Consider the following 25123-nt stretch of genomic DNA (forward strand, 5'->3'; position numbering starts at 1 on the left):
TGGAGGAGTGGGAGATGGAGAAACGGGCACGATGCTTTGAAATGGGGGATGGAGCAGCGGGGATGCCCAGGTGGAGCCAACTTCTGCAGAGCATTTTTGCGATATTTGGCTGCGGTCTGGAGCTTTTAGGGCTGCTTTTAGTGGGGAAGCTGCTGCTCCACATTCATTCCCCTGAGCCCCACGGCAGGGATTTCTGGTTGACAGCCCCTGCATCAAGGGAAAGGAGAACACTCTGGGGTTTCCCGGGCTACCAACCTTTCGCTGGGGCTGTTAACGTGGGAAGAGTGCTCAAGTTTGCCACTCTTCTGCCCCAGCCCTGGTGTTTTCACTGTTCCCCCAGATCTGACACCCCCTCCCCCGATTGCCTGGCTCTGACTCATTCGCTGGTGCTTGTGGAAGCAGAACGGGGCGGGGGGGGGAGGGGGAGCCTTCAAAGTAGCCGCGATCGGTCTCGGTTTGACAAGGCGCCCGTGAGCTTCGCCCCTGCAAGGGCGCCGGTGCCGGGGGCGGCGGGGGGAGCGGAGCGGAGCGGAGCGCGCGGGCCGGCGGGCAGCCCGCAGGGGCGCGCAGGCGGCCCCCGCGCGGCGGCCGCCGGGTGGTTCCCGCCGCACCTTCAGGAGCCGGCGCTGCCGGTCCCCGCCGCTTGCAAGAAGCTGAGAGGAGCGCGGGGGCTCCGAGGCTGCCGTCCTGGGGAACTGCTGCAGCAATATTGCAATTGCCCTTTAACAGCAAAAAAAAGGGGGGGAGGACGAAAGAAAAAGATGAAGACGCATAAATGCCTCCTGCCAAAAGTAAAGAGCAAATCTCAGTTGCAATGGCTCTGCTAAAACTTGATCATGCGGGATTGCAAGCGATAAAGAGCTGCCGGGCTTGTATTTACTGCGGTGGGAACAAGTTGCAGGATGAAATCCAGGCATTGAGGAACCTATTTTCCACCTCGTTGTTTGCAAAGGAATCTACTGAAATGACTTTGAGGATCTTAAAACTGGAACTATGTGGAGGGAGAATGCAGTAAGTACTGCCTTTCTGGCGAGCACTGGTACGCGCCTAGGAGTTGGGAATGGGCTCGGAGGCAGCGGGCGCCGCGCGGGGATGTCAGCGTTGCTGGCTCCCGCGGTTTGATGCTTGGCTCTTAGTTTCCAGTCAGCACCGAGCACCAGTTAGGGAACGCCGGCTGCCTTTGCCTGGCGCGCCAGCGTCCTACATTTAACTGGGGTTGCTTGAAGAAGTGTCTTTATACATATTGACTGGAAATAGTGAATGAAAAATCAAAGCAATCCGAGCTTGTCGTGGAAGGATCTGCTAGAGTGTCTCTCCCTGGGTTTGTTTATGATAAATTGAGAATGAGTCTGTTCCGTTATAAGATCAAAAAGAGCTTTATCCCACACCGATTTAGCTGTTTTCCAGATTGTGCTTGTTTTGAACCTGTCAAGAAAACTCCTGCCCTTGATCCTGTGAATTAGTTTGCTTCTAGCTGCTCTTCCCAGGTTGGATGTCTCTTCCCTCAGAGCCCAAACCTGTGCATTTCTCTTGGAAGCAAACGGGCAGTTGGGAGCCCAGGATTTTCCTGACCTGGATAGGATGAGGGACGTTTCCCGGGCGGCTGCGGGCTCACGGGCGCTGCTGTTAGGAAAGAGCTTAAATTTATTTCTAAGTGAAGGGCGGGGGGAGGGAACTTTTGACTCTAGTCACTTTATTTCGGTTCACTTGCCACACGAGATTGAAATATATTTTTTTTCCCCCCCCTGTCAAATCTGCAACCTGACTAACGGCTTTTCATGGTTTCCTCTTCTCTCCCCGCGTTGTCCCGTCCCGTCCCCCCCCGCCGTGTCCAGCCCCCCTTTGCCTGTCTCCCTGTCCGCCTAGCTGCCCTCCCGGGATGCGATGTCGCTCGCAGGCTGCGGCGGGGATCACGCGTGCGGCCAGCGGCGTGGAGGCCGGCCCTGAGCCCGGGCACCGAGGGGCGCGACATGCCCGCGGCCGCGGCATGCCCTGCACCAGCACCGGCACCACCAGCACCGGCACTACCGGCACCCGCCGCCGCTCCGTCTCCTGAGGCGCTGGGTACGTGGGACGGCGCCCCGCGGCCGCCAGGGGGCGCCATCGCGCCGCGCCGCCGCCCGCCGCGGCCGGGGGAGCCGGGGGCGCTCCCCGGTGCGGTGCGGTGCGGTGCGGGTAGTTACGCGAAGCGAACGGTGCCCGTTGCGGGCAAGGAGGGGTTGCCTGTGTGTTGGTTGTTATTATAAGTATTGTTTCAGGGGGTCTGGAGGAAGCTGAAGCGGCTTCGCGTCTGCGGGATTTAGGTTTGTTTATTTCTGCCGCTTTCCGCGCTGCCCCCGGTGCTGCAGCGGTAGGAATCTGGCCGCAGTGCAATGACTTAGGAAGCGCGGTGGCACTGATTCGCAGTTAAATGGTCTCTCAAGTGCTCATCTCCTTGTCTGCCCCGAAAGGAGGTGATGATACAGCAAGCCCTTGTCTTGATGTGTGTTTCAGCAGCAGATGATTCTGATTGATGATGGAGATAGGGCTGGCAGGATGAGAGGGGAGATCTGAAAAATGCCACCCCTGATTGGACAGCCCTGCTAGTGTTTTCTGCGTGACGCTTTGCAACAAGGTTGGCTTTGAGGCACAGGGATTCCCTCCTTGCAGCTAGCAGAGAGCCAGTTATGGGGGTGGAAATCCCCCGGGGCACAGAAACAGAGGGAGATCTTGCAGAGTCAGACCTGCTCTCCCTCTTCTCCCTCCTTCAGATAGTTCAGATCACTTCTATGGCTCATCTCTCTCCCCGTCCTACTCTGTCTATATTCAGTCCCCTACAGAGATTCAGTGAAGACATGAAGTAAACCAATGCAGTGATGCTCATTTATGGAACACCCTCCCCTTCAACACCAGTGACAACTTTGTGTCTGAGATCAGCAGTTCCGAGATGCTCAAGTGAATGCCACGTAAGAGGAGGGAGAAGAATTAAGATAGAATATTGTGCTTCTGAATCTGTTCCAGAAATGCAGTAGACTGTGCTTGAGCAGCAGCTGTCTAGGAGAGATCTTCAGAAATAAAGCAGCATGGTTCTGGGAAGCTGTGAGATGTATGGAGTATGTGGACTGGGGTTTCCAGCAGACCTCTGGCTCGCTTCTCTCATTTTGAGCTAAAGCACCTTTTCCTTTTAGACTGTGACTAAATTTTAAATAGACGTTCAGGACAAAGGAAAATAGACTTCTGTGGTTTACCTGTTTTAGGATGGCAAGGTCAAAGAGAAGTATGATAATGTCTTTTTTTAATGATGCCAGTCATTTTAATTTTGTTGGCCATCCAGGAAGAATTTTAATGGGTCTTTCCTCTGAACTTGTGCTACGTTTTTTGCCTTGCTTGCAGGAGACCAGTTGTAATACTGTCATTGGCAAGCCAACTTTTTGAGGGGCTGTAAGAGGCTTGAATTGAAACTAAGGTGAAGAATGCATTATAAAAAGCTGCTAAACTTTGCATTGTGTCCAGAAGCTTTCTGTTTAAAACCTTCATTGGAGATATACAGTATGTATTTTTTTCCTCTCTGTTGTTTTTCTCATACAATGTGATCGCTTTTACAGGAGATAAAGCTGGCAAAGATGAGGAAAATTGGCTGTGCTCTCCTGGTACTCCAAGCTCTTCTGGCGCCTTTAGATCTTGTTCATGGAGCGGAGAAAAGTTATCCCATCCTGAACATTGCAGTGATTCTGGGAAGGACCAAGTATATCACAGAGAGAGATATCAGAGCTCTCTGGACCAGGGAAATGTCAGCAGACCTGACTGTTGATGTCAATGTAGTGACCCTTCTGGTGAACCAGACTGACCCTAAGAGCATCATAACACATGTTTGCGACTTGATGTCAGGCACCAAGATCCATGGAGTGGTTTTTGGAGATGATACTGATCAGGAGGCAGTAGCTCAGATTTTGGATTTTATTTCATCTCAGACTTCTATTCCAATTCTTGGAATTCATGGCGGGGCCTCCATGATAATGGCAGATAAGGTAGGAAAATTTATTAAAAGCTTTTGCTAGTCTAATGTACTTCACTGTGTTGGTCTCTATCGTGAATAATCTCTACAAGCAATTCAAAAGGATGCTTCTAATTGTATCCCTGTACTTTAAAAAAGAAAAAATATATGGAGCAGTGTCCTCGTTGATCACTCATCAAATATTCTGAAATATTTTGGGGTTCATGCCCGAAACTCCACTTTCGGTCCATTGTAAAAGCAGTCCTAATGACATTTTTTTTCTCCAGCACACTGAATGCTGGTCAGTTTAGAAATTTTACTAGCAAATATGACATATGGCTGTAAAAACAACCCCAAAATAGTAGGTCCATAAAATGATTTTAGGGATAAGATGTAAAATTATAAGCAGATACTCTGTGGTGCTTGTAAGAAATAGCAATCAATAGACCTGAATGTATTTGAGGACGATAGTAGTAATAGGACAATCATATTAAGCTGGACTTTTGTGATCCACTACAGCCTATAAATTAAGCAGTTTTGCAAACTTGAATGAGCTCTTGTATTCACTATATTTATTAAATTAGATTTTTGCTAACCCAATACTGCTAATTTCCTACTATAGTTCATGAAAATCCACAATGGGGTTGTCTGAACTCTGGGGATAATGACAAATTGTTCTGTTGGAAAACATCTCTTTATGTAATCTTTTGTGAGACTGTGGAATGACAAAAGTGACTCATGTACCCAGCTCATCTTCCTTAACATTGTAACAATTTAAAAAAAAAAAATCCTTGCTGGCACTGCAGCATTGATCTTGTAAAGTGATCACTGCTGTCTCTGAAATAGGTGCTTAGCACCACGCAGGACTAAGCTCTCTGGCATGGACTGCTGCTTGGTTTGAAAGTCTGAGAGGAGCTCCCACCGTGGTGTAAAAGAGGATAGCTGAAGAGGGAGTTCAAGTGTGGGAAGACATTTACTGGTTTTCCAGCACACAAGGCTTTTCAATGTTAATTGTAACTTATTTCCTGATATTTGTACCCTTTAGGGTTTCTTATTCATTAAATATCGTCATTCCCTATAAGTGGCTTTTGAATAGTACTTGAATAGGAAAGAGCTCTCTGAATCCATCTAAAAATGAAGTGGTCCAGATACGTTGTTTCGTAACTTGAGGGGGAAGAAGAAGCCGGAAAGATGCAATGATTGATTACAATTGAGGAATCAGCTTTGAACTTTTGAAACTATTTACCTCTGGGAAAGACTTTTTCCACTGGGATAAGAGATCTGTCTCTCTTGGTATTTTGAATGGCCTTCCTTTAAAACTTATGTCATACAAGGGGAGGACAATAAGTGCTGAATTATAGCAGAGATTCTATAAAAATGGCTTTGACATCTTGATTTATATGGAAAGATCATTACAGTCAATGCTACTATCTTAAAGGTAATTGCAGTGACCAAGTTACAGAGGCAGTTATTTCATGTGCTTTTAAATTACTGTACAGATTTACCCATCTTTATAAAGCTGGCTTTATATATATTTAGGATATATTTATTTGATACATATTTCACTCAACTTTCTATGCCAGTATAAGAACATTTGAAGATCCCAGCCAGTGCTGAGTGATAAAACACTGGCAGAAATCCTTACAGAATCGACTTCACGCTCAGTAGCAGATGCAGGACGTTACTGATGCAGATCTATTTTTTACTTTTATATAAGAACCTCTAGAAAATGAAATAGATTGTATTTTTCTTCTCTCAGTAAGTTAATACTATTTTCATTGTATGCTAATATTGTCATTATTATATCCCTGCCTTTTATTTTAGGGGTTATGACAGTTTGCTAATAAAACATTTTCGTGCTGAAACTTGGCTTCTAAGATTTCCACTTGGGAAATCAAAATTGTTCTTTTGTGTGTTAAGACAATCCACCAGAGCTCTCTTCAGTAGCTTGAATTGGCTGAAGGAATTGTTTGTTCATGTAACTAAAATTGCCTTAGTTTTTAACTTGGCTTCTGCAACGTGCAACGTCTTGCAACTGGGTTTGGAACATCGCAGTAATGAGACTTGCATGTGTCACTCAATTAACCATTCATTTAGGAATGAATTCCTGGGAGTTGAAGGTGAAATTCACAGTGCTGTCATAAAGGCAGAGGAGACGAAGTCTGAGGAAGAAGGACTGCAAATGTAAAACCTGTCTTCCAAGTCAGTGTCAGGATTTTAGCTGAAACACATGGGTGTTGGCTAAATTGTGAAGTTGATCAGTGTTTAGTCTTCTGTTTTGTCTCATACATTGAGATGGCTGGATATGCAAAAAAGATGCTTGGTCCCACTCCTGCTTGTGGATGTAGTTCTCTGGCACTCTAATAAGGCCATTTCATTTATGTCCTTATTGTGTGGCTCTGACAGATATTTTCCTCCTCTGTGGCATTATGCTGGTACTGTGTTTTAGATGACTTCTACTTCAAAATGTGTGTATGTGTAGTACCTGCTTGTTTGCAGTCTACCAAGCACGGCTGACACAAAGGCGGCACAACAGTTCGATGAATTCTGTGCCAGGTGGTGGTTATATGATGCTTAACTGTCCTAAACGTGAACTAAACTGAAGGCACAGAAATGAGAAGTCATCTATAATGCTCTATACTGCTAAAGACTGGAATGACTTAGAGTAGCTAAGCTTACCATATTTACTATGGCTAATAAATACTATGTCAATGTGAATCTCGCATGAAGAGCCATGTCTTTAAAAAAGAAAAAGTTGTTCTAGGTTTCTAAATACGAGATATGCCCACATTTGGAGTATGCAGTGATTAATGCAGGGCATACAGCTTTTGAAGTACCGAGTCCCTGTGCGAACATCTGCTGTGAATGGTGTCTAGTTTAGACTGCCTCCTCCGATGGCCCAGCTGGCTCTACTCTGCTTCAGTTTGGTTAAAGTTTGCCTGCACCAGCTGAGGAGATATGTTGCTTGATATAGACTATGAAAATTGACAGGCACGTGAAGCCAACAAAACTGGAATGTTTTCTGAACCTCTCTGATGTGCCTTCACCTGACATCTACTGGCAAAATCCTACCAATAAACCAGTGTGACACTTAAGGATGTATGGTACCTACCTGATCGCAACTGCGCTGTAGAGATACCCTTTGGACAGTCCACATGCTCTGCTTCCAGCTGATTTTATCACCTGCTGCTGGCAGGAACTCTCCTGTCAATCAACTGCTCCTTGGCTTTGGTCCCCAATTCTGCCACAGACTTAAAACATATTCTGATGTGGGATCGTATACTGAAACAAGATGAGAATTGTGTCTGGGGCATCTGTGCCAACCTGCTGTGCATCAGCATCCCTTGGAAGATGCTGAAAACAGACTGGCTGTTTATTCATCTTGTATCTGTTGACATGTGAGGGATCTCAAACCAAACATTACTTAGGAACTGTTTCCTGACTTGAGCATTTGGTTTTAAACTTAGTTTGTTTCACTACATGCTATCATTATAATGATAGTATTTGTCATACTTTTCTAAAACAGAACATCATGGTTAGTTCTGCAACAATAACAAAAGACTTGTTTCCTTCACAAGTGGGGGGAAAAAGCCCCTATATATTATAAATACATCCAGGAACACTTAGCGTCTTTGAACCATGTTGCTTTTGCATATTGCAAAATTAAGTCTTTCTAACTTCTCATTAGAAATCTTTTTGAAAGACATAACTTGAAGCATTTTATTGTCATGAAAGTACTGACAGTTATAATGCATAGCCAAACAGCATTAAAGGTGAGGGTAATTTTCCAGAAGGGCTATTACAAAGTGATGCTTCTTGAAACAGCTCTGGAAATGTTATGCAAAATAAATCTTTGCTTTTCCAAAAAATAAGTACTATATATGGTTAAATTATCATTCTTCATTATTCTTTCTGCTGATAATATTGGCAATAAACAATTTTAATTGCTTAGTATAAAACCCCTTTTGCATCTACCACCACCTTCAGCTTTCCTTTTTTATCCCCATCCTCCTCCAAAATAGTAAATGTAGAATCGTAGAGCAATTGAGGTTAGAAGGGATCACTGGATGTCGTCTAACCCAACCCTAGCTCAGTGACGTGCTAACATCAAAGGCAGATCAGATCGTCCAGTCAGGATGTAGGTACCACAGCCTCTCCGGGCAATCTGTTCCAGTACTTAACCTTTCTCACCGTGCAAATATTTTCATTATATCTTGTTAGAATTTCCCTCTGTACTGTGACCACAGGCAGAAGAGTTCTTTTGCTGTGAGTCTCTGAGTCCAGCTGTCTCTGTGTAGTTGTAGGCTGCAATTATACCTGTCCTTACCTGTCCCTTTTCTAGGGAAAAGAGTTCCCTCAGCCTTTTCTTGCACCTCCTGTGCTCCAGTCCTTTGGACTCACTCAGGTATATTGATGTCTTGTACGGGAGAACCCAAAACTGGACAGAGGACTGCAGATGTGGCCTCACAAGTACCAAAGAGGGAATAATCCCTCCCCTCAAGCAGCTGGCTGGGCTCTCGCTAATGCAGCCTAGTTAGGCTTTGCCACCGGAAGGGTGCACTGCTGACTCATGTTCAACTCATCCGCCAGGCCCCCCGCGTCCTGTAGTGCTGCTGGGATAGTTATTGAGACATCTAACTGTGAATAAGCAGTGAGTGAAACTGTACTTTTAAACCTTGTTCATTCTTTTGGTTGCTATTTTTCAGGTATTTTACTGAAACACTTGCAGATGTTTGCATTACCTGTCATTTTCAGCTCATAGACGTAGCTGGAATTGCTCTTTTCCCTCATTCCTGAGATACAAAAACCATACCGCACTTGTGCAAACCAGAACTCTAAGCCCAGCCTTGTAACTATGATCAGAACACACCCAGACTCCTGGCTCTGGTACTGAGAATTCACGCTCCCTTATCCATATACGACTTTGTACGCTGCTCTTAAGGTTCCTCTTACATCTTACAACTTCTTTGCCACGTGTCCTCATAGTGCAGTGATCATACAAAAGTAAAAAAAAAAAATGTTCAAAAGACACACTTCACATTTACACTATGCATAAGCGTGCTTCAATTCTTATGTTTAAAAATTGTTGTGATGAATGGGGTGGGGGGGGGTGTTGCGTTTGTTGTTTATTGTAGAATCTTTTCTGGAGTTCATACTTCATGGAGTGTGCTCATCGATTTGCATGTCTTCCATATGCTTTATGTAGATTTTTGTCCAGCTCATCTAGTTGGCTCGTAAAAGCAGTCCTGTATTTTTACAGAAAATCTTAAATTTAAATTTTGTAACTTTTCATTCCTGCCCTTACTGATAACTGATATTAGCATGTATATGGCACTATACTCCTGAGCGTGATACTAACTTTGGCTTTGCTTGGTACTGCAAAAGACTGGAAGATTAAACTGTAGTTTAATAAATGCTTTAGTGCAAAAATACCTGTATTCATGTAACTGGTGTTTCAGGTCTAGTTATAGGAGCTTCCACTGCTCTATTGCACACAATACTTTCAGCTTCTGCCTCTTTTAAAGAAGCAGTTGAATTTGACTTTCTTTCCTTCTAGCTGTACTAATGCTGCTAGGGGAAGCATAACTTTCAGATATTCTCATATTTATTTTGAACTGCAACAAAAATGTAGCATTGACCTCCTCTTGCAAATCTGTGTTTACTTGACCATATCTATAAAAGTCAATCTATATGTCTTTTTAAAAAATAAAGTTGTCTTGCACATCCGTAAGGATTTTTAGAACTAGGCTCGTAATCTGTGGTCGTACCTTTTACATACACATGCCATAATCACTGTTACTGAATGGTTAAAAACGTGCTTGAACTCTGGCTTACTGAGGTGAATTAAGTGAGTGGATACAATATCTTGTGCTTTTCTTCAACAGGACCCAGTGCTCTGGGAGTGTGAGGTGGTTACGATACAGCATGCTGGTTTACATTACTATTCTTGTTCTGTCATCGCTATGAGAAAGTAAAGCTTTAACAGTGAGAGCTGCAGCGTTCGCTGCTCTGAGCTGTGTCTCAGAACTTGGAGGAGCATTATATTAATGACATGAGCCTTGCTTTCTTGCTCTCTCTCTCCCACTCTCTCTTTTCTTTTCTAAAGGATTTTCCTAGCCATTTCTGAGATGATTACATTATTCCTCATTCTCTTGTCCACACAAAAGTTTCCCTCTTAATTTAGCAAAGGAAAGCATGGAGGATTTTCTGGAATACCGTGACAATAGACTTGAATTGTCACTCTTGTGGAGTTGAAGGGAGGGATATTTGGTTTAATTTTCCTAAGTAGAAGGAAGATAGTTTTGAAGAGATTGGGAATTTCTGTAACTAATAAGCAGATTGTAGGAAATGGAAATCTTCTAGAGTTTACTTGATTTTTGATGCAGCTCAGGTGTGGGTAAGTCCCTATTTTTTTAGCTTGCTTGAGTTGACACAGTTGCAGCTGGGCCCAGGGTGGGATCCTTTAAACCGCTCTTACTTAGGAGGGAGGAGTATTTAGCTTCACTTGGATCTAGTCATTTGCGGTAAGAGCAATATATTTTCATCTCAAAGGTACCATTTTCTTTCTCTTCAACCTGTCTGTTCTTGCAGTTCTTGAAAATAGAAATCCATAAGTGTCCTTGTTTTGAGCAACAACATTTTAGAACTGCTAGTAAGTCGCTGTTGTGGACCATCCATGCAATCTCTCCAAACTATTGCCTGCCTATAGGTAATTATAACACAGCAGACTCCTGAGCTGTAAAAGTAGGACACCAGACTTTCAGCATAATTTTTTGCTTGCAGACATTCTTGGTGGCATATTTGGAATTTTTTTCCCAAGGACATTCTCAAATATAAAATCTAAAATTATTCCCTTTAAGCTACAAAATAATAATAGACTATTATAAAGCACATAAGGCATTTCTGGCAATCAGAATATATCCAGAGAACATACCTGAAAATATTAATCCTAATAAAATTATGCAGTGAACAGAAAGGCCTTGATAGCATGTTAAACACATTTTTCATGTTTCATCTACTATTTTTGGGAGGATTTTAATAGACAGTTTAACAGTGTGTTTTATTTGTCACTTATTTGAACCAGCAATTTAATTTGAAGAATTTCTTTATAATTTTTTTGGACTTGTTGGGAAGATACCCGGGCTAGATCTGCCTACATCAGTGATGGTACAAAGAGCTTTGTATAGATGAACAGAGAAACTTTGCAGTCCACAACTGTTTTTATTTGTTAGAAATCTGTGGTCATCTGGGCTAGCTTTGCATGTACTTCTTTTCTCCCCCTCTTCCCTCCTCCCCCTTTCTCTTCCTCCTCTGCCTCCCCTCTTTCCTGGAGCTATGAAGTTGTGTGGATTTTACTGAGGGAGCCCAGCCTGGAATGTCTCCACACCATCTGTCACCATATTGTTTGCTTAAATCCTTGAGATATTTTCTTCTGTACTTCACTGAAATAAATAAAACCATAGCAGCATCATTGGCTATTTATATTATATTTAGACTTAATGTCCTCAGAAGAAAAACCCTGTGTTTGCAATTGAGGTGCATAAGCTAGATGCACAGTTTGTAAAAATGGACATGGTTTAATTCTTAGTGCAGAGCTCCAGTTATACTGCATGTTCACCCTCCAACCGAGGGCCCCTCTGGCTTCTCAAGATGGAGACCTAGCTGGGGCTCTCATGGCCCTGGAGAGGCAGTGCTGCTCATGGATTATGCTTGGGTCTCCCCATTGTTTCCAGGAAAAGGTTTTGTGCTCTTGTGTAAATGCGTAGCAGCTAGCAAACATTTTTTTTTTGAGTATTTGCATTCAAAGAAGCTGTGCTAGAAGGCCCATGGTGATATATCTTCCTTTATCCTGAGAGTTGATATGTTGGGTCAGGGAAAAGTTGAGACTCACAGGCTCCGTGTGAAACCAGAACTGGAAATAAGATTGGCTAGAAGGGGGAATATTTTGGAGAGAAATTAAAGCGTGTAGAAGAAATGTAGTATAAAAGCTGAACAACCAACAGGAAAACTAGCTTGTTTCCTGATATGTAAAACATGATATTCCAAGTTGCAGATGGAGGTTACTTGGTGTCCAGCAGCTGTAAGTTTGTGGTACGCAGTTAATGTCTCACCTTTCCCAACAGCAAGTTCCCCTGTACTTTCCATACATGTGAAGCTTAAGTGATCAAAAAGCCTGGATGTTTGGAAGGAGAAGGAGGTCCCAGGTGTACAAGTTATCTCTTATTTAGGGAAGAGCAAAATTCCTCTGGAGAAAGGTCTGGGCCTTCTGGGACTCAGGCATGAGGGGTCCATGGCTGTCTGCTGGGGTGAGCTGAGGAGTACACAGGGTTCCCTGATCAACCTTTGTGATTGATTTAAACCTCTTGAAAAAGCATCAGTTTCTAGTCCAAATTCGGGACTAAGGTTTTGTTTGAATACTGACTCTTTAAGCTTCACATGCGGATTAAAGAAATCATTCATAAATGCATATATCTAGACAGTATGTGTAATCCATTCCTACTCCCCTCATCTCCTCAACAACCACAGAGACTGAACTAAAACTGACCTAGGAAATCCAGCAACATATCTGAGGTCATAAACTGGTCCTAAACTTCTAGAGCATGGTCAACAGTGAAACATCTCCATTTGATTGTACATTTATAGAACAGAGAATGCTTAGCAAGATTAACCTGTATTTGGACAGGGGCAAATTCAAAGCAAAAGTGCAGTCCTTTTTGGCTGTAATACACTAAGCAGCACGTTGGAGGGCTGTGGATGAGATTTGATTAAAACACTAGTATTCTGCATACAGCTCCAAAATTACTTCTGTTTCTTTTGGAAGTAATCTTTTGTTTCATATTTAGGCATGATCAGGTCTGAGAAAGCTAGGTCTGTTTTTTTGGGTATACATGCAGGTTCTTCTCCCTGCTTTCTTCCAGATTCCCTTGCTGAAGGTGGAGAGGAAGGGTGAGAGAATGAAACGTTGTCATCTTCATACTTTTAACATTTTTCTTCAAGTACATTGATTCACCTACTCCTCAGGATGGAGCCTACAAGTAATAGTGGTTTGGTGTGTTGAACTGGCTGACGGTAGTGTAATTTCCCAGTAGCATCGTGTACACCCATCTTTGAGTAGCCTGGATAAAGTAGATTTTTTTCTCATCGAGACCATACACCTTTTAAGTTTAAAATTATGTATCCCTTACTCTAGGTTTTGAGTAAGCTCTCTTGGGGAGGTGCTTCATTACCAGATGACTCTTCAGTCAGTGTTTTAGGCTTTCTATCTCCATCATAGGTTTGGGAAAGTAGTTTCCTTTTAGGCTTTTAATGAAGGTAGGCTGGACTGTTTCCTTGTCACAACTTACCTGCTGCAGCATGACTGAGAACACCAATGCTGGTCTCGCTCCACGGCCTCCGCTCAGTGTGTGTAACTATTTATAGCCTGCCTTTTGTGCATCTCAGAGCAAGATATTTCTATAAACATGTTTCATTCAAGGGATTGCTGCGTGGGAAGCTGCTTGTCTTTTCCTTTTGTTTCCTTTTCTTGACAGTGGTGGTGGTTTGTTTTTTTTTTTTTTTTTACTGTCCTAACTTTTGGTTCAAGATTTCTGCTTGTAATTTTGTCGATACAAAGTTTTGTTTATTTGTGCTGACTAGCTTGCCTCTCCGTGTGACTAGAATGAACAATAGGACTGCTTTGTTTTCACTACATTGATTTTTTTTGTCTAGTGGAAACACACTGCATATGTAGAACCACTATGAAAGAGGAAAGAGCAGGGATTTTATAGCCACCTTCCAGCTCAACACAATTTACAGTACAATTAGGAATGACAGTTATAATTGAATAAACAGAAAATAGAATTAAGGTAATCTGTTCTAAGTGTGCGACATTCCTGTAATGAGTTGCTTTTAGGAGTTACAGAAACATATAATTACCAGACAAATTACATGTTGTTTTTTGTGTGTAAGGCTAATTAAGAGTTCTGGGTAAATTATGTTGGCAGAGGCACCAGAGCTATATGAAGTACCTAATTGGGCTGAGATAAGGCTTGTGAATTCATTGTAAGAAAACAGATGCAAAAACTCTGGAAAGTGTCTGGATTCTAGTCAATTACCATTTAGGATGGTCTGGTTTATTTTCAATAGTCACATTATCTTTGTAATAAATAAGCTAACCCTGTCCTTTGTTTCATTTTGATCTGTTTGCCGTCTCCTCCTTCTCCTTTCTCCATTTGCATTTTAACTGTTGTTATCTGCAAACAGGCTGAAACTTCCTGTTGTGCAATCTGGTTTCTAGCGAAAGATGTTGTGGATGACTCCAACGCTTAGCATGCAAAACATTAAGTTCTATCACTTAACTATGTAACAGCAAACTGGTACAGAAGTTGTAAAAAGAAACATTTGCTTCCTTCGCTTGCTCTTAGACTGCGTTTTTCTTATCCAGTCCCTTCTGTATGCAACTCTCCTTCCACCAAACAGCTGCTTCCAAACACCCTCCTGTTATGCTGTCTTCATCTGTATCCCATGTACTTGCTATTCTACTTTATACTTGGCTGCCGCCCTACTGTTAGAGTTAGGGTGTTGGGGTTTTTTTCCACCTATTGGCTTAGTTCACTTCTAGCAGAAGCAAGGATGGCTAGGAGAGAATATACCCCTCAGCTTAAAATTAGGTATCCCTTAATGTTAGGAGTACCGTGAGTCTTTCAGTGTACACAGAGCACAGATGATAGTTGTGCTAAAATAAGACTAATTGGAATAAATAAAAATTCTCTGGAATCCCAAGAAGAAAGTAAAAACTGTTCTGACTTTAAGCCAAGCCTGTTTATATTTAATAAGCAGAAAATAGAGAAAGGATGAGCAACTAAACCAGGTGACCTAGGGTGATGTTGGTGGAGAGCTGAGGTGGTGATAAATCAGCAACAGAAATTGCTGATGAAAGTGATCAATTTGTGAAGAAAGAAGTATGAGAAAACCAAAAGTATTCAAAACTGTGAAGAGTTTCCATCTTGGTATCTCCTCCTGGTCAGGGTTCCTGGCCTTGGGATTTTGGGCAATTTGTCTCCTGTTCTAAGTGATTCCTTCTGCATTAATTGACCAGCTTTACATACTCACATAGGGGGACATTTGCTTTTCCTGGTGCAATGTAGGGAGTCTGGGCTGTAGTTAAGTATCTGGAAATTGATCTATTGGAGTCTGTATGTTTCTCTTCCAATGTAATTTAAAATTTCCTTACTGCTTTTATATTTTTTTTCTTTAGTATAACCGCTGGGACAGAGTCAGTCTATAGGCTTTCTTAAATATAAAACTCTCCCTTTATTTTGCTATGCACTTGACTGGCTACTGTGTCCAGCACTGATGTCCTTCTATGTAAACATCCCTTTCCATAGAAAATGGAAAGATTTTTAAATAATTCTCTGATTTGTAGTAATATATGTACTTTTTTTCTATGTATGTGTGTTCACTCTGTTCAGGCGCTTTGCGGGGGTGCCTACTACCTTGGATTTTTAGGAACTGGCATTTGAAAATATATTTATGATTCCCTTTTATAATTTATTTTTTAATTCAATTAATCTGAATTTCAGATCTCCCATTAGGGGCTTCAGAATACTTGGGGACGGGAAAGACAGTTAAAATATATGAAAATAAATTGCTTTCCACAGTGTTAGGTGGCTTGCTGATTCTGCAGTCTCCCCTGTACGTGAATGTGTTTTGCTGTTGCTTTAACATATTATTCTGAGCCTCATGTTTACTGGCACTTATAACTTAAATTGTAGTTATGTGCACAGAACAAAGTTATGGATCATGAATTACATAAATGCTGATGTTGTCTAAATGACTGGTTGTATCATGAGGTTGAATATGACCAATGTCTTCAGAGAATGGAGCATAGGAAAGTGTCAGACAAGCATGGTTTTGGCTTTTTGCAGGGTAAGATCACTTGTGGAAGGAAAAATACAACTTTACATTATCGCCCCCCCGCCTTAGGTTGGCTAACATCAACAAATGATCTTCATAGCCATTTCCAGATATACTCATCCTGTCATTTTTCCAGTCTTACCAATTTGAAAAGTCCTGTCTAACCTTTTGCAGGGTACAGGCTTCTGGCTACAATCTCCTTCACTTTTCTGTTGTTGTTCTTTACTATCCATCACCATTTTATAGCATAAGAGTTACTGGAATATTTCCAATGGTCAGTGAATACACGAAATGACACTAAATAGCTGACTTAGGATGGGTGTAAATGATAAAATATCTTAACATTTAAAATATCCTGAACAGTTGCTCAGCAGCTTCCCACTATATACAAATATTTTCAGATTTCCAATGTCTCATAAAAACACATCCCATGGTCTCTGAGTTAAAATTTAAATGAATATGTGGGAAGTTTATATGGGAGCCAGCTGTCACCTGCAGCATTGTCCGCGTTTTGGCTGGGGTAGAGTTAATTTTCTTCCTAGTAGCTGGTATAGTGCTGCGTTTTGGATTTAGGATGAGAATAATGTTGATAACCCAGGGATGTTTTTGTTCCTGCTGAGCAGCGCTTACACAGAGTCAAGGCCTTTGCTGCCTCTCACCCCTCCCCACCAGCAAGGAGGCTGGGGGGGCACAAGAAGTTGGGAGGGGACACGGCTGGGACAGCTGACCCCAACTGCCCAAAGGGACATTCCACGCCATATGGTGTCACGCTCAGTGTATAAACTGGGGGAAAAGCTGGCCGGGGGTCTGCTGCTTGGGAACTGGCTGGGCATTGGTCAGCGGGTGCTGAGCAATTGCATCGTGCATCACTTGTTTTGTATAGTCTTTTATCATTATTATTATTTTCCCTTTCTTTTCTGTTCTATTAAATTGTCTTTATCTCAGCCCATGAGTTTTACCTTTTTTTTTTTTTTCCAACTCTCTCCCCCATCCCACTGCGGGGGAGTGAGCGAGCGGCTGTGTGGTGTTCAGCTGCCTGCCGGGTTAAACTCAACAGTCTTTCAGTGCCCAGCGTGGGGCTCGACAGGTTGAGATAACGACAGGCCTGACCAGAGCGCGTTAAAACACAATTGTTATAAACATTCGTTATATTGGGTTAATAGTTGTTGGTCACAATGTTGATTTATTTGCTCTCAGAGCTGTTGTGCTTGTTGTCAGCGTTGTGTTATGTAACACCTGCCTTGCTGTATATGTTCCCTGTTGTGCTGTGTATCACCTCTGCGGGCTGGATTAAGGTTATCGTTTTGCTGTACTGTGTAACACTGGCTTATGATATGATAAAATTACTGCTCGTGAGACTAATCTGGTATTTGTACTCAGCGTTGCCGTCATCTCCGTACTTCAGGAACCATCTCTTGGAAACTATTAATAATTACACCCTTTATCTTTTCTCCTCAGAGAGCCAATTTATGGGGGAGACAAGGGGGGACACTTTCCCACACTCCTTCACCTTCCCCTTCTCCTCCAGGCTGGTTACAATAGCTCTTGAGAATTTTGAATATCCCTGGGATGTTCAAACCAGCATGTTCCTATTGCTATGTCTCCTGAATGTGTTTCAGGTCTTGTTTAAGGTTAAACAACTATTTAAGAATACCACGCAGAGATCTGCCCCAAGGCTGGAGAGTTATGAGTGGCAGGGTGTGTGGCATAGTATGGACAAGTACCTAGGACAGTGGGCAGCTTCAGTGTTTTGGAACTTCACCCTTGAACAAGCACCCGATCCCCGTCCCTGAGTGCACTGTGAGATATGCGAAAAGATTTCAGCCATTGTCCAGGTGAGCACGTTGTCACCTGGCTGCTCCGAGGCTGGGATAATGGGGCCAGTAGCCTGGAATAGGAAGGTAAGGAAGCCAAGCAGCTGGGACCCCTTTCTAGGGAAGGGGACATTGACAAAGTGACTGGAAAAGGGGCACAAGCCCTCGCCCTCTGGAGGCAACTCCTGTCACGTGTGAAGGAAAGGTATCCCTTCAAGGAAGATGTTATATGTCACCCAGGCAAGTGGACTGCCATGGAGAGAGGTATCCAGTACCTGAGGGAATTAGCCGTCCTGGAGGTGATTTATGGGGACCTGAACAACAAGCAGTTATCCAGAGATCCAGATGAAGTTAAGTGCATGCGAACCATGGCAGAAATTGGTACGGAGTGGACCATCATCATATGCCAACTCATTGGCAGTAATGACCTGGAAAGATGGAGAAGGACAAATGATGGATGAATTGACTGGCCAACTCCAGCAATACAAAGAAAGTCTCTCTTCCTCCCTATGGGCCTGCATCTCAGCTGTGGAGAAATTGTCCCAGGAGGTCCAGCAATTCAAAGAGGATATGTCCTGCTCCCCACCTGTACGGACCAGTATCTCAGCTATTAGGAGTAAGTGTTCCTATGCTCAAGAGAGAGGATATAGAGGGTACACACCACGGGCCACCCTGTGGTTTTATCTGTGTGACCATGGAGAGGACATGAGGAAGTGGGATGGAAAACCTACCTTGACCCTAGAGGCACAGGTATGTGAGTTGCAAGGAAAAACAATCACAAAAGGGGGTTCTGCCAGGAAAACTGCTGCTCCAGTTTCCAGTGGGCAATTCCCCAGACAGGGTAGAAGGGCTGATGATCTTACTCCTGATCTTAATGAAGGGACTTCTGATTTGCATTTACAAGAAGTGAGTAACAAATACTATCACCAGGTCTAGAGGGGCCCTGCTTCCAGCTGGGTGGAGGAAAGGAACAACTGGGTTTACTGGACTGTGTGGATTTGATGGCCTGGCACATCAGACCCACAGGAATATAAGGTTCTAGTAGACACCAGTGCACAGTGTACCCTAATGCCATCAAGCTATACAGGGCCAGAACCCATCTGTATTTCTGGAGTGACAGGGGGACCCCAACAGCTAACTGTATTGGAGGCTGAAGTGAGCCCAACTGGGAATGAGTGGCAAAAGCACCCCATTGTGACTGGCCCAGAGGCTCCGTGCATCCTTGGCATAGACTACTACCTCAGGAGAGGGTATTTCAAGGATCCAAAAGGGCACCAGTGGGCTTTTGGTATAGCTGCCTTGGAGACAGAGGAAATTAAACAGCTGTCTACTTTGCCCAGTCTCTTGGAAGACCCCTCTGTTATGGGGTTGCTGAGGGTCGAAGAACAACGAGTGCTAATCGCCACCACAGTGGTGCACCAGTGACAATATTGCACCAACCGAGACTCCCTGATTCCCATCCATAAGCTGCTTCATTGACTGGAGAGGCAAGGAGTGATCAGTAAGACTCGCTTACCCTTTAACAGTCCCATATGGCCAGTGAGAAAGTCTAATGGAGAGTGGAGACTAACAGTAGACTATCATGGCCTGAATGAAGTCACACCGCCGCTGAGTGCTGCCTTGCCGGACATTCTAGAATTTCAATGTGAACTGGAGTCAAAGGCAGCCAAGTGGTATGCCACAACTGATATCACTAATGTGTTTTTCTCAATCCCTTTGGCAGCAGAATGCAGGCCACAGTTTGCTTTCACTTGGAGGGGCGTCCAGTACACCTGGAATCGACTGGCCCAGGAAACACAGCCCCACCATTTGCCATGGGCTGATCCAGACGGCACTGGAACAGGGTGAAGCTCCGGAACATCTGCAATACATTGATGACATCATCGTGTGGGACAATACAGCAGAAGAAGTTTTTGAGAAAGGGAGGAAAATAGTCCAAATCCTTCTGAAGGATGGTTTTGCCATAAAACAAAGTAAGGTCAAGGGACCTGCACAGGAGATCCAGCTTTTAGGAATAAAATGGCAAGATGGACGTTGTCAGATCCCAATGGATGTGATCAACAAAATTACAGCCATGTCTCCACCAACTAGCAAAAAAGAAACACAAGCTTTCTTAGGCATTGTGGGTTTTTGGAGAATGCATATTCCAAATTACAGTCTGATTGTACGCCTTCTCTATCAAGTGATCCGGAAGAAGAACGATTTCAAATGGGGCCTTGACCAACAACAAGCCCTTGAACAAATTAAACAGGAGATAGTTCATGCAGTAGCCCTTGGGCCAGTCCGGGCAGGACAAGATGTAAAGAATGTGCTCTGGGGAGAGCACACTGCAGCTGGGGAGAATGGCCCTACCTGGAGCCTCTGGCAGAAAGCACCAGGCGAGACTTGAGGTTGACCCTTAGGGTTTTGGAGTCGGGGATACAGAGGATCTGAGGCCCGCTATATTCCAACTGAGAAAGAGATATTGGCAGCATATGAAGGGGTTCGAGCTGCTTCGGAAGTGTTTGGTACTGAAGCACAGCTCCTCCTGGCACCCCAACTGCCGGTGCTGGGCTGGATGTTCAAAGGGAGGGTCCCCTCTACACACCATGCAACTGATGCTACGTGGAGTAAGTGGGTCGCACTGATCACACAACAGGCTCAGATAGGAAGCCCCAGTCACCCAGGAATCTTGGAAGTGATCCCGGACTGGCCAGAAGGCAAAGATTTCGGCATATTGCCAGAGGAGGAGGTGATGCGTGCTGAGGAGGCCCCACTGTACAATAAATAGCCAGAAAATGAGGAGCAATACGCCCTGTTCACTGATGGGTCCTGTCGTCTTGTGGGAAAGCATCGGAGGTGGAAGGCTGCTGTATGGAGTCCTGTAGGACAAGTCGCAGAAACTGCTGAAGGAGAAGGTGAATTGAGCCAATTTGCAGAAGTGAAAGCCATCCAGTTGGCTTTAGACATTGCTGAACGAGAAACGTGGCCAGTGCTCTACCTCTATACTGACTCATGGATGGTGGCAAATGCCCTGTGGGGGTGGTAACAGCAATGGAAGCAGAGCAACTGGCAGGGCAGGGGCAAACCCATCTGGGCTGCCACATTGTGGCAAGATATTGATTGCTGCCTGGGTAGGGAATCTGGTTGTAAAAGTATGTCACATAGATGCTCACGTACCCGAGTCGGGCCACTGAGGAACATCAAAACAACCAGCAGGTGGATCAGGCTGCTAAGACTGAAGTGGCTCAGGTGGATCTGGACTGGCCTCATAAGGGTGAATTATAGCTTGGTGGGCCCATGACACCTCAGGCCATCAAGGAAGAGATGCAACATATAGATGGGCTTGTGATCGAGGGGTGGACTTGACCATGGACACTACTGCACAGGTTATCCATGAATGTGAAACATACGCTGCAATTAAATAAGCCAAGCAGTTAAAGCTTCTGTGGTATGGAGGGCGATGGCTGAAATATAAATATGGGGAGGCCTGGCAGATCGATTATCTCACACTCCCACAAACCCGCCAAGGCAAGCGCCATGTGCTTACAATGGTGGAAGCAACCACTGGCTGGCTGGAAACATATCCTGTGCCCCATTCCACCACCCGGAACACTATCCTGGGCCTTGAGAAACAGGTCTTATGGCGACTTGGCACCTCAGAAAGAATTGAGTCAGACAACAGGACTCATTTCCAAAACAGCCTCATAGACACCTGGGCCAAAGAGCATGGCATTGAGTGGGTATATCACACCCCCTATCATGCACCAGCCTCTGGGAAAATCAAATGATACAACAGACTGTTAAAGACTACACTGAGAGCAATGGGTGGTGGGACATTCAAACATTGGGATACACCTTTAGCAAAAGCCACCTGGTTAGTCAACACTAGGGGATCTGTCAACTGAGCTGGTCCTGCCCAATCAAAATTTCTAGGTATTGTAGAAGGGGATAAAGTCCCTGTCGTGCACATGAAAAACATGCTGGGGAAGACAGTCTGGGTTATTCCTGCTTCAGGCAAAGGCAAACCCATCCATGGGATCGCTTTTGCTCAAGGAGCTGGGTACACTTGGTGGGTAATGTGGGAGGATGGGAAAGTCCGCTCTGTACCTTAAGAGGATTTGATTTTGGGTGAGAATAGCCAATGATTTGAATTGTATGATGTTAATTGTTATGTAATACTGTATGTCTTCACTACTATGGTTGCTATTTGCCATATCAATGGTGTTATAGTAAGAATTAATGAAGAATGAATTTTGATGAAACTGAGCAAAGTGCAGCGATGGTAGAATGGGATAAGTGCAGTGGTGATGGAACCAGAACTGGCTTCAGCTGCAACAATCCAACACCACACACCATCTCTCCTACACTGAAGGACTGTTAGGGACTTTTAGTCCAAAGTCATGGACTAAATAGACTTAACGGACATTTTAGAGGGATGGCCCATAGACTAAGGGAATGATATCGGTGTGAATATATCAAAAGACAGGAAAGATGGTGGTGACTAATTGGGATGTATTGGAAAGTGTGGGACCTGGGCATGACGTAGATGGTATTGAATAAGGGGTAGATATTGTCCTGGTTTTGGCTGGGATAGAGTTAATTTTCTTCCTAGTAGCTGGTATAGTGCTGCAGTTTGGATTTAGGATGAGAATAATGTTGATAACCCAGGGATGTTTTCGTACCTGCTGAGCAGCGCTTACACAGAGTCAAGGCCTTTGCTGCCTCTCACCCCACCCCACCAGCAAGGAGGTTGGGGGTGCACAAGAAGTTGGGAGGGGACACGGCTGGGACAGCTGACCCCAGCTGCCCAAAGGGACATTCCACGCCATATGGTGTCACGCTCAGTGTATAAACTGGGGGAAAAGCTGGCCGGGGGTCTGCTGCTTGGGAACTGGCTGGGCATTGGTCAGCGGGTGCTGAGCAATTGCATCGTGCATCACTTGTTTTGTATATTCTTTTATCATTATTATTATTTTCCCTTTCTTTTCTGTTCTATTAAATTGTCTTTATCTCAGCCCATGAGTTTTACCTTTTTTTTTTTTTTTTCAATTCTCTCCCCCATCCCACTGCAGGGGAGTGAGCGAGCGGCTGTGTGGTGTTCAGCTGCCTGCCGGGTTAAACCTCAAGCATGTGTGCCTTTAATAGTCATTGAAAGCCTTACCAATCTTTTTTGTCTGCTTGCTTAAGTTGCTTTCTTTCTGTTTAAGTGTGTTTCCTTGTATGAGATGACTGTTGGCTTGAGAGGAGCTGTTTTGTCATTTACCTTTTTCAGGACAGTACGAGGTGGAGATCTTAAAGTAGTGAGTTATTTCATCCAATAATAAAATGTAACGGTCCAGCTCAGTAATCCTTGTTCCAATGTAAGTCCTGTTGATTTGTTAAGCTGCAGTGTACACCTCAGTGGACACTGCCTGAAAGCAGTGGAAAACTTAAGTCAAAACAAGGATGAATTTTGCTCATTTCCTACCCTCTACTGCTTTTTTTACTGTCTGATAAGTAAGTTATAGGCATGCAAAACCTTAGTTTTAAGTAACTTATGTGGAAAACAATTCTCTAGGTCAGCAAAGGCATTTCTAAGTGCTGAGGAGCATACTTCTACTAGGAAAAGATAGCATCCAGGCTTACAGCATCCAGGTCACGCACGAGTCCTGGCCTGGCTGAATAGAGAGCTTTGGCTAGAACTCAGGATAAAAAGGAGAGTCTACGACCTTTGGAAGAAGGGGCAGGCAAGTCAAGAGGACTACAAAGGTGTAGCAAGGCTGTGCAGGGAGAAAATTAGAAGGGCCAAAGCTGAGCTAGAGCTCAATCTGGCTGCTGCTGTAAAAGACAACAAAAAATACTTTTTCAAATACATGAGCAGCAAAAGGAGAACTAAGAAGAATCTCCAGCCCCGAGTAGACGGGGGAGGGAACACAGTGACCAAGGATGAGGAAAAGGCTGAGGTACTTAATGCCTTCTTTGCCTCAGCCTTTAATAGCAGGGCCAATTGTTCCCTGGGTACCCAGCCCCCCGAGTTGGAAGACAGGGACGGGGACCAGAATGGAGCCCCCATAATCCAGGGGTAAATGGTTAGTGACCTGCTACACCACTTAGACACTCACAAGTCTATGGGGCCTGATGAGATCCACCCGAGAGTGCTGAAGGAACTGGCAGATGTGCTCACCAAGCCCCTTTCCATCATTTACCAGCAGTCCTGGCTAACTGGGGAGGTCCCTGCTGACTGGAGATTAGCAAATGTGACACCCATCTACAAGAAGGGCCGGAAGGAGGACCCGGGGAACTACAGGCCTGTCAGCCTGACCTCGGTGCCAGGGAAGCTGATGGAGCAGATCATCTTGAGTGCTATCACACGGCATGTAGAGAATAACCAAGGGAACAAGCCCAGCCAGCATGGGTTCAGGAAAGGCAGGTCCTGCTTGACCAACCTGATCTCCTTCTACGACAAGGTGACCTGCCTAGTGGATGAGGGGAAGGCTGTGGATGTTGTCTATCTAGACTTCAGTAAAGCCTTTGACACGTTTTCCCACAGCATTCTCCTGGAGAAACTGGCTGCTCATGGCTTGGACAGGTGTACTCTTCGGTGGGTAAAGAACTGGCTGGACGGCCGGGCCCAAAGAGTGGTGGTGAATGGAGTTTACTCCAGTTGGCATCCGGTCACAAGTGGTGTCCCCCAGGGCTCTGTGTTGGGGCCAGTTCTGTTTAACATCTTTATCAATGATCTGGACGAGGGGATCGAGTGCACCCTCAGTCAGTTTGCAGATGACACCAAGTTGTGCAGGAGTGTTGATCTGCTGGAGGGTAGGAAGGCTCTGCAGAGGGACCTGGACAGGCTGGATCAATGGGCTGGGGCCAATTGTATGGGGTTCAACGAGGCCAAGTGCAAGGTCCTGCACTTGGGTCACAACAACCCCATGCAACGCTACAGGCTTGGGGAAGAGTGGCTGGAAAGCTGCCAGGCAGAAAAGGACCTGGGGGTGTTGGCTGACAGCTGCCTGAATATGAGCCAGCAGTGTTGCCCAGGTGGCCAAGAAAGCCAATGGCATTCTGGCTTGTATCAGAGATAGTGTGGCCAGTAGGACTAGGGAAGTGATTGTGCCCCTGTACTCGGCCCTGGTGAGGCTGCACCTCGAATCCTGTGTTCGGTTTTGGGCCCCCCACTACAAGAGAGACATTGAGGTGCTGGAGCGTGTCCAGAGAAGGGCAACGAAGCTGGTGAAGGGTCTGGAGCAGAAGTCTGATGAGGAGCGGCTGAGGGACCTGGGGTGTTTAGCCTGGAGAAAAGGAGGCTGAGGGGAGACCTTATTGCTCTCTTCAACTACCTGAAAGGAGGTTGTAGTGAGGTGGGGGTTGGTCTCTTCTCCCAAGTAACAAGTGATAGGATGAGAGGAAATGGCCTCAAGTTGCTCCAGGGGAGGTTTAGACTGGATATTAGGAAATTTTTCTTCACTGAAGGGGTTAT

At 44.6% G+C, this 25123-nt stretch overlaps 1 protein-coding gene across 1 annotated transcript in view; it reads left to right on the plus strand.

The window, feature by feature from the left end:
* The first annotated feature begins 993 nt into the window (after positions 1-993).
* The window catches only part of GRIN2A (glutamate ionotropic receptor NMDA type subunit 2A), a 196810-nt gene continuing 172680 nt past the window's right edge, over positions 994-25123 (plus strand). Inside the window, exons 1-2 of the mRNA XM_075515172.1 lie at positions 994-1011; positions 3585-4007. Of these exons, the coding sequence (XP_075371287.1) occupies positions 994-1011; positions 3585-4007 (441 nt within the window). The remainder of the gene's footprint in view (positions 1012-3584; positions 4008-25123) is intronic.

This window comes from Mycteria americana, chromosome 12, assembly GCF_035582795.1.
Source record: "Mycteria americana isolate JAX WOST 10 ecotype Jacksonville Zoo and Gardens chromosome 12, USCA_MyAme_1.0, whole genome shotgun sequence".
NCBI classification, from domain to species: Eukaryota; Metazoa; Chordata; class Aves; order Ciconiiformes; family Ciconiidae; genus Mycteria; species Mycteria americana.